This window comes from Gekko japonicus, unplaced genomic scaffold (assembly GCF_001447785.1).
Source record: "Gekko japonicus isolate JY-2015 unplaced genomic scaffold, Gekko_japonicus_V1.1 scaffold3303, whole genome shotgun sequence".
In the NCBI taxonomy this organism is placed as follows: domain Eukaryota; kingdom Metazoa; phylum Chordata; class Lepidosauria; order Squamata; family Gekkonidae; genus Gekko; species Gekko japonicus.
This window is the reverse complement of record NW_015162573.1, coordinates 9269-22520: the sequence shown is the minus strand read 5'-3', so window position 1 is coordinate 22520 and position 13252 is coordinate 9269. Positions and strand designations below refer to the sequence as shown.

The 13252-nt window shown below is 50.3% G+C and overlaps 1 protein-coding gene across 1 annotated transcript in view; it reads left to right on the top strand.

Moving 5' to 3' along the window:
- Window positions 1-13252, top strand: part of ELP2 (elongator acetyltransferase complex subunit 2) — a 36907-nt gene that overhangs the window by 16036 nt on the left and 7619 nt on the right. The window contains exons 6-11 of the mRNA XM_015406432.1: window positions 555-619; window positions 4197-4263; window positions 6824-6970; window positions 8825-8920; window positions 10457-10557; window positions 12446-12577. Of these exons, the coding sequence (XP_015261918.1) occupies window positions 555-619; window positions 4197-4263; window positions 6824-6970; window positions 8825-8920; window positions 10457-10557; window positions 12446-12577 (608 nt within the window). The remainder of the gene's footprint in view (window positions 1-554; window positions 620-4196; window positions 4264-6823; window positions 6971-8824; window positions 8921-10456; window positions 10558-12445; window positions 12578-13252) is intronic.

Genomic DNA, 13252 nt, shown 5'->3' with positions numbered 1-13252 from the left:
CACAGAGGACAGCCTTTGTCAGCAGGGGCCCCTCACTTGTGGAATGCCTCACCTTGGCAGCTTGCCTGCCACCCGCACTGCTTCCTTATAGGCACCAGGCCAAAATGTTCCCCGTCCCCCGAGGCTTTTAATCAAGGGGTTGATCTATGAACATTATTTAAGTTTTGAAACTTATTTGAAACTGTCAGGGGCCTGTTTTTATGGACTGTGATTTTTTGTTTGTTTGTTTTGCTGGGCTGTGTTCTTAATGCCGGGTTTTAATCAATATCTTTTAATGTTCCGTTGTTATTTTTTTTTATTTTGTACTCTGCCTTGGGCTGGTTCCTGGAGAGGCAGCACAGAAACGTTTTAAATAAATAAGCGAGGCTGGTTCGTTCCCTAGCATGAGGCTTGGTGACTAGAGCAGCAGCGCTTGTCAAGGCAGACCCCGGATGAGGGATCCGTCTATAGCAAGCCGAATTCTGGCTTCACAAACTAGTCACAGTGACGACAAAGTACAGTTCCATCCTGTGTCTGAACCAGACCCCTGACCATTGACAACTGTTTTGTTTCAGTGCCAATCCTGGCCTGTGGGGGTGACGACTGCCGAATTCATCTGTACACCCAGCAGGATGGGCAGGTACAATTCCTTGGTCGGGTCTCCTGTGAGCTGTATGTCCTCATTCAGTTTTGTTGGCACTGCGTTGGCACAGACATTGGGACTGTTTTCTGTAGCTGGGTGACTAACTAGAAGGGTGTTCTGTGCCCCAGCATTTAAGTGACTCCTTTGGCCGTAGGAGGAACAGCTCCTCAGCTGGGGCCTCCTTTTGTGCTCTGGAAGCGACGACACTTGGCGAGATTTTGCACGTGGATACATGTACTCGACGACAAAACGGCGTTTATTGCCGCAGTGATAAAGGGCACACTCCCGGTAGAGAGCATGCCTCTTCCCTTTAACATATACCGTGTTTCCCCGAAAATAAGACACTGTCTTATATTTATTTTTTCTCAAGAAGACACACTAGGGCTTATACCACAAATGCATAGAAATCCTGCTAGGGCTTATTTTTGGGGTAGGTCTTATATTTTCTGTAGCTGAGTGACTAACTAGAAGGGTGTTCTGTGCCCGGAGGTCCCAGGCGGGCCTGATCTCAGAGCGGCCCTGACCCGGAGGTCCCAGGCGGGCCTGATCTCAGGAGCTAAGCAGAGTCAGCCCTGGTTAATACGGCCAAGGAATTCCAGGGTTGGTAACGGAGGCAAGGGACGGCGGATCACCCCTATTCATCTCTTGCCTTGGAAATCCGACGGGGATGACTTCATGGCAAAAAAAGGGGGGGTGAGATCCTGATTCCTTCCCAGCGTGAAAGGAAACAGTTACCAGTTGCATGACACCGGAACAGTTCAGGCACCGCAGGAGATCTAGTTTAAACCACCCCACTGTGTTCAGGGTGGCTGTCTGAATGCTGGCTGCGCCGCGAACACTGGTTCCCCGTGGTCCATCCAGCTTGGATCTGGAGCAAGGATCTGCATGGAGGGAGGTGTCCAGTGGGGGGCCACAGGGCTGTGTTCTGGGCCCGGCACTTTTCAGTGTTTTAATAAACGACCTGGATGAGGGTGTGGAGGGGCTACTCGTTAAATTTGCAGAGGACACCAAACTGGGAGGAGCAGCGGACACACCAGCGGATAGAGATGGAATTCAACGAGATCCAGACACGCTGGGGAAATGGGTGGATGGGAACCAGATGCAGCTGAACAAGGATAAGTGCTGAGTTCTACCTCTGGGTGACGCAAGATCTTGGGGGTACGGGTGGACCGAAAGTTAACTATGAGCAGCCAGTGTGATGCGGTGACAAAAAAGGCTAAAGAGATCTTGGGGTGTGTCAACAGAGGCATAACATCCAAATTGTGAGATGTTATAGTCCTGCCGTACACAGCATTGGTCAGGAGGCCCCTGGAGTACTGTGTGCAGTTCTGGAGGTCTCACTTCATAAGAACATCAGAGAAGCCAATGCTGGAGCCGGCCGATGGCCCGTCCAGTCCAACACTCTGTCTCACACGGGGGCCAGAAACACCAGGTGCCCTCAGGAGGTCCAGCAGTGGGGCCAGGACATACTTCAAAAAGGATGAGGACAGACTGGAGCGGGTGCAGAGGAGAGCGACGAGGATGATGGGGGGCCTGGAGACCAAGCCCTGCGAGGAAAGGCTGGGGGACTTGGGAATGTTTAGTATGGAGAAGAAGAGGCTGAGGAGGGGGACAGGATGGTTCTCTTGAAGTATTTGAAGGGCTGTCACTTAAGAGGAGGGCAGGAAGCTGTTGGCAGCAGAGGACAGGAGGACTCGCAATCAGTGTTCCCTCTAAGCTGAGTAAGTGTGAGCTAGCTCACAGTTTTTTAGCCTCCAGCTCACACATTTTTGTCTTAGCTCAGCAAGGATGGCTCCAGAGCAAACTAATTTATGCCATAGCCAGATCGCTCGCTCACAACTTTATTGCCAGTAGCTCACAAAGTAGAATTTTTGCTCACAGGACTCCACAGCTTAGAGGGGACATTGCTCACAAGCATGGGTTTAAATTAAGGGCGGGAAGATACTGGTTGGATCTTAGGGAAAACTTTTTTCTACAGTCAGAGTCGTTCAACTGTGGGGTCAGCTGCCTCGGGAGGTGGCGAGCTCCCCCTCACTGGCGGTCTTTTAGCAGCGGCTGGACAAACCCTTGTCAGGGATGCTTCAGGCTGATCCTGCACTGAGCAGGGGGCTGGACTAGATGGCCTGTGTGGCCCCTCCCAACTCAGTGATGCTGTGATTCTTTGAAGTTGACTTATTAACCACAGCTAGTCTTAATGATGGTTTCACACAAGAGATGATCACAGACATCTTCGCTTTCCCCCTGAGAGTCCTTCCATGTTTCAAAGAGGAATCAGTGAGACCAGCAGGGTTTGACTGAGCTGAATCCTGGTCCCACAACGTAGCAGGACAACCCCAGACAGAATTACATTTTTCTAAGCTGACTTGAACCCTGTGGTTTACAGTTGTGATGCGCGATTCCACCCCAAAGGCTCTGAGCAGCTTGTAAGAAAGTTGTGAGAAACAGTGATCTCCTGTTTTTCCCAGTGTCTTTTAGCTCAGTGTACAAAAGAGCAGCCTTGGGTGATCGAGGAGGAGAATGGCTGGTGGCAAGGCAGTAGAGAGAGAGAGAGAGAGAGAGAGAGAGAGATGGATGTGTCAGGTTCCACAGCCAACAACGGAGTACACGCTTATCAGGAAGGTTATACTTTATCGCAGAGCTATAGATGCATTAACAAAGGCACTGTTAAGAATGGCGTCGCCCCTACAAGCATAATGGGATATAGGGTATTCGTATGCAGCTCCCCCCCTTCCTTAGGCCAACTGGTCACACTCCCACGCGCGGGAGAAGGAGCCCCAGGCCGTTAGAGCCGAAGCTGGGAACCGAAAGCGCTCCCGCGGTTCTCCTGAATCCCAGACACTACACAGCACCTGCAAGGCCATAGGTAAGCAAGCATTACAGAAGCCAAGAGGGAATGCAGCGTACGTGCTACACAGGCAAGCGAATACCCCACCCCCAATCCTCATGGCAGCATAGCTGGCAAGGTGCAGTGGACAAGAGGGGGGACAGGTAGAAGAAGAGGAGGAGGAGGAGATTGGATTTCTACCCTGCCCTTCACTACCCAAAGGAGTCTCAGAGCATCTTACAATCCCCTTCCCCTCCCCTCCCCACAACAGACAGCTTGGGAGGTAGATGGGGCTGAGAGAGTTCTTTCCAGAACTGTTCTTGAGAGAACAGCTCTGAGAGAACAGCTCTGAAAGAACTTATGACTGACCCAAGGTCACACCAGCAGCTGCATGTGGAGGAAGAGTGGGGAATCAAACCCGGTTCTAAGTGGCCCTTTTTTGCCATTCTGAGACCTCCATCCGCAGCACTTAACGCCTGTCGCGAGTCCATCTCTCCCGGCAGCAATGGCGAGCAGCGGTGGACCTTTGGGACCTGAGACCGAGGGCCATATGTGCCGGTAATAATACTTGGACTTGTGTTCTTCCAAAGGTATCCTTGGTATCAATTCTTATCCATGGATCCCGAGTTGACCATGAGCAGTAGAGGGTTTCTCAGTTTATCTTTCTTCTCTACAGTCAACTTCCTCATACTGTAGAATATTGACTTTCAGATGAGCATGTTACGTAGCAAAGATGTTTGTTTATTTCAGTTTCAGAAACAGTTGGTACTCCGGGGGCATGAAGACTGGATAAGAGGGGTCGAGTGGGCAGTTTGTGGTGAGTATGAAATCAGACAAAAGCATTTTTAGTATTCTGATATTGCCAAAGAAGCCAGATCAACAGAGCAAGCCAGGCATCTGAGACAAGTCTGAACCTGCTTGTATACCAGCTGGAGCAGGATTTTATGCCCAGTGGACGGTCTGCAGAAAGCAGCCCTGTGGAAGAATTTGGTGATGAAACCAGTGTAGTCTCAGTGTTTGCCGTTGGCTGCTTCCTGCTCTCATTTCACTTGCATGAATGCCTGGCTCCCTGCTTTGAGGGTGGCACTGCTGAAAATGGTACTGGAGGGAATGGTGTCAGGTGGTTGCGGTGCAAAGTGCCACCCGGTCGCAGCCGACTCATGGCGACCCCTTGTGGGGTTTCCCAGGCAAGGGTTGAGCAGAGGTGGGTTGCCATAGCCTGCCTCCGCGTAGGAGCCCTGGACGTCCCGGATGGTCTCCCATCCCCTCGGACTCAGCGGGGCCAACCCTGTTTAACTTCTGAGGTCTGGCTGGCTTGGGCCATTCACGTTGCCTCGATCACACTGCCTAACCATCTCATCCTTTGCCATCCCCTTCTTCTTCTTTGACCTTCAGTCTTTCCCATGTAATGTAATGCCTTCCCGATGTAATGCCCTCATTAACCTCTTTCTCTGCTAAGCAAAGTTACGGGCTTCCTCCATTCCCCATCTTGTGAAGGCTAGCAGAGACCAAAACGAAAGCACCAGCCTTCACTGCGACTTGCCCTAAAAAAGATATCTAGAGCTGTCCTCATTTTTTGTAAACAGCCAGTATTGAATTGTTTTGACATGGCTGTTCTGCTCAGCGTTGGTGGTAGAGTTGCCAACTATGGCCTGGGAAATTCCTGGAGGTTTTGGGATTGTGCCTGTGGAGGGGGAGAGTTCATCTAGAATCTGTGGTGTATCGTAGAGTTTTCTCCAGGGGAACAGATGTCTGTAGTCTGGAGATCAGTTCTAATTCTGGGAGATCTTCAGGGCTCACCTGGAGGCTGGAAACTCTCCTCGGCCTCCTCACTGCAGTGGCTGTTGCCAGGGGCCTCCCCGCATAGCTGTCTGAAGAATAAATCGCTCTAATGAACCAGACAAACCTCCACAGAAAAAAGGCAGTTTGTTTTTGGTTTGGGGATGACGCCAACAAACAAACCAGTTCTAAATGAACCACGGACCAGCCCGGTTCATACGTGAACCACGGTTCATTTCTCGGTGCATGCCCATCCCTATCTAGATACTTACTTTGTTAAATATGAAAGTTGGCAACTAGTACATTGTTGCACTAGATCAGTGGTGGCGAACCTCTGGCATGGGTGCCAGAGGTGGCACTCAGAGCCCTCTCAGTGGGCACGCGTGCCATCGCCCCAGCCAGGCCCAGACCATCATTAAAGTGTAAAGTATGATTTTAATGTTTGTATTGATTGTTTTAGATGAGTTGTTTTATTGTATGTTGTTGTACGCCGCCCTGAGCCGCTTCGACGGGAGGGCGGGATAAAAATCAAATAAATAAATAAATAAATAAATTCTCTGCCAAATAATTGTAAGTAAATGAAAGCATTTGGGATTGCTTTCCTTCCTTCATTTGGGTCATCTTAAGTTAATGTATGGGTTGTTTTTTCTAAAGTAAAACCTCAGTATTCAGGTTAAATTGCCGTGTTGGCACTTTGTGATAAATAAGTGGGTTTGGGCTCGCAGTTTGGGCACTCGGTCCCTAAAAGGTTTGCCATCACTGCACTAGATGGTTACAATAGCTGTATTGCTATAGCAGTGCCATTTTTGGTTTTTAAAGCCTGCAATGCCCTCTGGTGACAGGGGAAGGGAAGACAACCACAGAGAGCCGAGGCAAAGAAAATGTGGGGGAAACATCCTTGTGGACATTCCCCTGCCTTGGAAAATGCCTCTGCATTCTCAGCAGCAATGAAAGTTACCAGGAGAATAGTCTCCACGCTTAAGCAGTCTTGGCGAGAGCTCGGCGAGAGCTGGATTGTACCTTGTCTGAGTTATTTCTGCTAGTAAGAAGGAGGGAGGCTACAGGGGGAAAAAACCCCAATGAAATCACAAACAAAACTGTGGTCAAAACATGCTAAATAAATGCAACAATAATCATATAGAAAACAAAGTCAATGATAATGCCAAACTCCTATATAATATTTATTTGTAGAATCAAAAACATAATAAAGAGCAATTATCCCAAAGTGGGTGGTAACAAACCCACAATAAGTCACGGCGTATCTCAAAAGCAGCAGACTTCCTTCATAAATAGAACAAGCACACAAAGAAAATATTTGTATATATAAATATCAAATGTCCTTGAATTGACGTCCAAACATCTATATATTGTGGCGTGTAGTAAATAAGATTCGTTCCAAGTAGAAACTATGCCGTTCTGGATAATCAGTGTTTCAGACCTCTGCCTTCGTCAGGTAAATCAGGTAAGTCTTCAGTAACATACAATGAATACACCTGTATAAGCGAGGTCCCAATCAAAATATTCCAATTAGCTTCAGCTCCATATCTCTTAAGAAGTGGGAACTGCCTCTCCTTTTTTGCTCTTTTTTCATTTTAAAGATGGCGATCTCTTCTTGGCAAGCTGTGCTCAGGATTGCCTGATAAGAATCTGGAAGATTCATGCAACTTCGCCACCACTTCTGGAAACTGGAGAAGATAATGCTATTGGGCTGAAGGAGAACATTTTCACTATGAAAGATAATGGAGGCGAGTCTGTACTTTGTGTGTAGTTGTGTAGATTGTGTAGAAGTGTCCTCAGTAGGGTCATTCTTGTGTCTCGGGTCATCTTTTGTGATGAAGAATCCACTAATGAAATATTCCTCTGCTCTACAACCAGGGGTCATTTTGGGCCGGAACAGCATTCTGGCAGTGTTCCCAATCCCATCTCTATGGCAATGAGCGGCCACACACTTTCCCACGCTCGCCAGCCTCGCTGTAAAGGAGGTCTTTGCTCGGCAGCTGCTGTGCCCACTGCTGCACTGCCTGCTGGCCGGCCCGTTGGAGCGCTGCCACGAGCTGGCTCTCAGGCTGCTCTGCCATTTCCTGGGCCATGGCACCCAGCCCGCCCAGGCACTGCCCGTCCTTATGCCGGCCCTGGCGCAGCGCATCTGCGAGGTGGGCACCGGCGCCTCCCGCGAGGCCTGCAAGGAGCTCCACCTCGGCCTCCTGCACCTCTGCCCCACTGCCGCCCTGGCCCCCTGCCTGCCCAAGGCTGTGTGCATCCTCCACACCACACTCCTCGACCCCTTCCGCGAGGCCAAGCGCGAGGCCTGTGCCGGGGCCACCCAAGCCGCCAAGGCCCTGCGAAGTGTGGGAGGGGAACGGGAATGGGAGGGAGCCCAGGCACGCAACAACAGCCCCGCCAGGTAAGCTAGGCAGAGAGAGGAGGGTGGGTAGGCTGACTCAAGAGCACCCAGCTCCTTGCAACCGCCCTGCGAGGTAGGCTAGGCTAGTAGCTAGGGTTGCCCGTTCCCCCCGGCCCCCAGAGGGGAATGGGTCTGTGTGGGTTCGGCCCTTTTCTATGAAATGGATGTGGTCCCTTGGTGCAAAAGCACTTAGTTTTGTGTTAGCTGATTGCAGACAATCACACGTATATATATATATATTTAAGAGGCTCTCTTTCCGTTTCCCTCTGTCTAAAAACGTCTGCAATTGTGCCTGGGTCCATTTGTTTAGCTATATTTTGACTCAAGAGTTGGTTGTCAGTATTGTTCTGCTGTTTCCTTGTGTGCTAGCCTTCTGTTTCATATAGTTCATCTGCTTCCCCTCCATAGCTCCTTTGTCATTGCTTTAAAGTAGAAGGTCTGTTAAAATAAAACGTTCCATAATCAAAAAGACTTCAGGAAAAAACAAAAAGACTTCAGGAAAAAAATGGAAAAAACCCATTTTTCCCCTGAATTTTTCCCGTTTTTTTCCGGGCCTTCACATCTCTACTTCTGACAGAGAACTAGCTTATTCTCCTGTCCTTCCTCCTTGTTACCTAAAGGTTGCATCGCCAGGTTATCGCTCTGCCTGTGTGTGGTTGGAGCCCACCATCGGCTAGTGGAAAGTGCAGCCGTCCTTTCTGATCCCGGGGAAGGCAGATCCTGGGGTTGATGGGAGCCACATGAGTTGTATTGAGGAGGGGGCAGGGGTTGAAATTGTGCTTCCTTCCTTCCTTCCTCTCCCACAACCAGTGATGGAAGGGGCCCTCGGGAGGATTTGTCTGGCGTGCTTACATCCCCCCCCCCGGTCTTCACACCTCTAGATTGCACTAAAATGCATTTGGTTTTAAATGTAGATTACTGTGTATTTAATTTTTTAAAAAAGAATTTCGATCTTAAAGATCAAAAGCCGAAGCTTTAAATTAGCTTTGATTATTTTTGTTTTGAGCTTTCAACTGTCCTGTGGGATCTTAGATCCAGGCTGTGCTTGCATGAGCATCTCATTGCGACCTCTCTGACAGGATGCCATCATCCTGGGTTTTATTACTGTGCTGCCCATTTTGCATCTGGTGAGCCTTCGCCTGTGACGTTGGCTGTCAGAATAGCTGTGAAGATTATGGTTTTGCTTTGTGGTCAGGTATGGACACCTCCTTTGCTGTGACGTTGGATTCTGTGTTAGCTGGACATGAAAACTGGGTCTATGCAGTTCATTGGCAGCCTTCGTTTGTCACAGGTAAGAAGAAATGTGTGAGCTACAGCTTAGTGCTGGACTGTGCATGGCAAAGAACATGGCGCTGTTGCCAAAGACGCCAACCCCGTGGGGGGTGTGTGTGACGTGGGGTCATCTCACACACTTCCATTACTACAGAGTACGGGGGGGGGGAGTGGCCAGTCCCGTGTTCTCCGTTGCATGTCACTCCACCCTTCTGCACAGAACGGGATCGTCAGCAGGGTGCTGCTGTGTGCTGGGAGCAGGTGAACTCGCCTTCAGTGACAACCCTGCATGATGTGGCAGCGCAGTTGTGTCTTCAGGGCTTTCTGTTCTGTGTGGATGTGCCGCCGGAGAATGTTGGAGAAGTTGCCTGACCTTTACGGGCAGGTTCAGCTTTCCTGCAGCTTTGGTTTAGATCTGTGGCCCACCTTTTGGGGCCTACTTCTGGGTTTTCTTCTTCCTTTGGAGGAGGAGGCTGATCGACTGGTGAGAGATCCCTTTGGAACCAGGAAGCAGGAGGATCCTCGGATCCTCCTGCTTCCGTGTGGGGATTCAGCCAGTTCTCTTCCTTCCTCAGCGGAGAGAGCGCCGTATCTCATGGGGGCTCTGTGCTGTGAGTTCCGTGGGCATACGACGTCCCCTTCCCTGAATCTGTCAAATCCTCACGGTGAGACTGGTAGCCCAAACGTTTGTGCAGAGTCACGCTGGCCTGGGTCTTGCAAAGAGGGGTGTGTCAGAGAGTCTCCCTGCCTCCAGATCTGAACAGGAGGAATTACCAGCCAAGTCAGATGCCCTACTGACCTCCGAGCAGGGAGGTGTGGCTCCAGTGCTTCAGTTTCTTTCTCCCATCCAGGAGAGGGTTATGGCTAGGCTAGGGCTGCCAAGCCGCGGCAGGGGATCCGTGTGTCTTCACAGGATCCCTGCCGCGGGGGACAGCGATACACGTTGCACCGCTGTCGCCAGGATGTGACGCTACTGCATGTGCAGTGCATTCTAAGTAAGTCCCGAACTGGTGATTCATTAGTCAGAAACCAAAATTGAGTCCAGTAGCACCTTAAAGACCAACACAAACCACTGAAGTGTAAGTTTTTGTGAGTCAACACTTACTTTGTCAGATACAGAGGTAGTCCCAAATGTTCAATTTACAGATTTCCCCCCACCCCCCTTTTAATCTTCCCGAAGGTGCTTTACATTGCAGCTAGGACATTTCTCCCTTCCTCCATGTAGTACTGTCTTCCAGATGTCTCTTAGAATCTCCTGCTTTTGTCACGCTATTGGCAGTGTTCCCTCTAAGCTGTGTTAGTGTGAGCTAGCTTACAGTTTTTTAGCCTCCAGCTCACACGTTTTTGTCTTAGCTCAGGAAGGAAGGCTCCAGAGCAAGCTAATTTATGCAGCAGCCAAATCACTCGCTCACAACTTTAATGCCAGCGGCTCACAAAGTAGAATTTTTGCTCACAGGACTCCATAGCTTAGAGGGAACATTGGCTGTTGGTATGTAATAAAAGAGGCTCTAACCCTTTCTAGTGAGGTAATTTCCCCCTCCCCCTTGTGCTGTAGATGACAGGAGAGAACAGCCAATGAGATTGCTTTCTGCTTCGATGGACAAAACCGTCATCCTGTGGGCTCCAGATGAAGAATCTGGGGTGTGGTTAGAACAGGTAGATGCGGTTTTCTACATTCTCTCCCTGCCCCCATTTGTTTGTCTGAGATGTTTTAGGAAGTTAAGTGCTCAGGAGGGGGAGCCTGACGTCGAATCCAAGCCCCAAAGAACGAAGCGGGAAAGTCTTCACAGAAGACCGCATCCGTACAAAGAGGAGCCTCCTGCCGCGGGTTAGGGTGGGTGGCACAGAAAGAGCCCTTCGGAAGCGAAGAGCCGGGACTGCCTTCCAAGGAAGCTGTGCGGCGAAGAAGGAGCCATTTCCCCTGAACACACCCTCGTGTCCACCTCTAGACTGAAACTGAACCTTAGAAGAAGAAACTTCGCCTTGTCTGTTGTGCTTCCTTTTCTTTGAGTGGAAGGGCTGGGATGTTGCTGTTCACTTCACAATGCCTCTTGGGCTTCCCTGACTTTTGAAGGAGCTGCCGCGGGGGTCCCCGGCCACAACTTTCCCAGCCCTTGCCGGGTGTTTCCAGGAGGTGGGCGTGGCCAGGCCGGCCTCCTGCTCAGCAGGGGATCTGATTGGCTGGGCAGATTAGAACAGTGCTGTCTCAGCACAAGCGGCCCCATCGTGTTTGTTTCATTCTCTCTCCCTTCTTTTCCCTTGCATTTTTAAAAAGTCACTTTTCTTGTCTCCTGCGTTTGGGTTTCCTGTGTGCATGTCTGCGCCTCCCACAGTGGCCAGCACCCTTTGTCAGAACTCCCAAGGTGCCCACAGGCTCAGAAAGGTCGGGGACCCCTGAGCTAGCAGAGAGGGAATTCAGAAGTGATTTGCTTCTCTGCATAGAGGTTGTATGTAACCGTTACACCTAATAGTTGTTGATTTTCTTTCAGTTCCTTTAAAAAAATCAGCTAAACTAGTGGCTGTTGCCCTGCCTAGAGCCTGGAACAGATATAATCCTGGTGGTCTGCATAGCATGGTTTGAAAATCAGGAGCTAACTTTATGAGTGCAGGCACATCCCCCCCCCCTCCCACCCTCTGGAGCAGGGGTCATTTCCTGCAGGAGCGCACGGGAGCGGAGCTCCGGCAGTAAAGAGCCCAGGGGGCGGGCAGATGCAACAAGCCCCACCCCCTGCTCCCAGCAGCCCTCAGTCAGAGCAAGAAGCAGCCAGCTAAGTTGCAGAGGGCCCCCCCAGCCCCCCGGTCCAAAACAGAGTCCAGTGGCACCTTTAAGACCAAGGTTTATTCAGGTACAAGCTCTCCCTCCTCTGCCAGGACAGGTCTGCAATCCAAAACAGTCCAGTGGAGCCTGAGTGGTGGGTGTTGCCTTCTGACACACTTCCGGCAAATGAGTTATGCTAATGAGCTCCTGCACCTCTTTTTCTACGAAATGACCCCTGCTCTGGAGCAGTTCTTTCTTCCTGCATTAGCCGTGGTTTTGCAAAACCATGACTTCTCCATAATCCAAAGATCGTAATCAAGTTTGCAAGCCCATACTGGGTTTGGATGAGCTCTGTTCACGTTTAGTGCAAAACTCCGGGGGGGAGACAGTTGCATGACTGAAGTTCTCTGTTTGTGAAGAATGGGTGTTATGCTGTTGGGAACACTCTCCCTTTGCACTGCAAGCAGTTTCTTCTTTTGAGGCCTTCTGGTGTCCGCCAGAACCTCAAAAAAAAGCACCGCAAGGTGGTCTCAGTCAGAGTTTGTCTCCAATGCATGTATGTTTTAATGGCTGCCGTTATCTGTTTTTAATTGCTGTGTTTTCATGGTTTCAGCTCTGCAAAGCAGAGATACTGGAGTCTCTTTAGGAACACATTTGTCTGGATACAGTGCTAAATCATAGCTAGGGTTTAGTTATTTTGCACAGAGTTTATGCCTGTAGCTATTAAGTAGGTGCAAGAAGGCCCGTGGCTGACTTAACGTATTCTGCGTCTGACTTTTCCATCAGGTCCGAGTTGGAGAAGTGGGGGGAAATACGCTGGGTTTTTTTGACTGTTGCTTCAGCCCAGATGGCACAATGGTTCTCGCTCATGCTTTTCATGGAGCCCTGCATCTTTGGAAACAGACGTCTGTGAACAAGGCAAGGCTATTTATTGCTCTGACTGGTGGGCAGAATAGTGTGTGATGAAGGCCTTCCTCCCCCGAGGAACGCCCTTCCGCTCATTGGGCGCTGTGTCCACTCTGAGTGCCTCCTCCGTGACTTTTCTGACTCCTGATTCTCACTCCTTTTGATTTCAGTTTTGGTAGCAAATAAGATTTAATCCAGTGGCTGGCTGAGGTATGTCCCTTGAGCTGCGTAGGCCGTGAACAGAAGGGCATGTGAAGCGGCCTTGTGCCGAGTCAACCATTGCTCCTTCTAACTCAGCACAGTCGTGTTCAACGACGGTGGAGTTCCAGGATCTCAGAGTTCTTCCTCAGCCCTGTTGTCCGAGGCACCAGGCAGGGTGCCCTTCGCTCCATCTGCCTCGTTTGTACCCCACTCTTCTCCCCTGGGGGGACCCAAAGTGGCCTACGGCATCCCGCTACGGAACAACGTTTGCCTCCATTGGCACCTTTGAGACCAACAAAGTGTAATTCTGGTGTTACCCGAAGTGGTTGTGAGAGCCTTCTCCTGAGTGTGCTGGGGAATTTAGCACTTAAAGCTGCCTTCTCTCTCTTCCTCCCCTCCTTGAGTGTGTCCGTCCCCCCCGTGCCCCCCCCCCCACTGCGGGGCGGCTGGAGAAGGGGAAGCACATAAACGTGCCTTTTCTGCGGG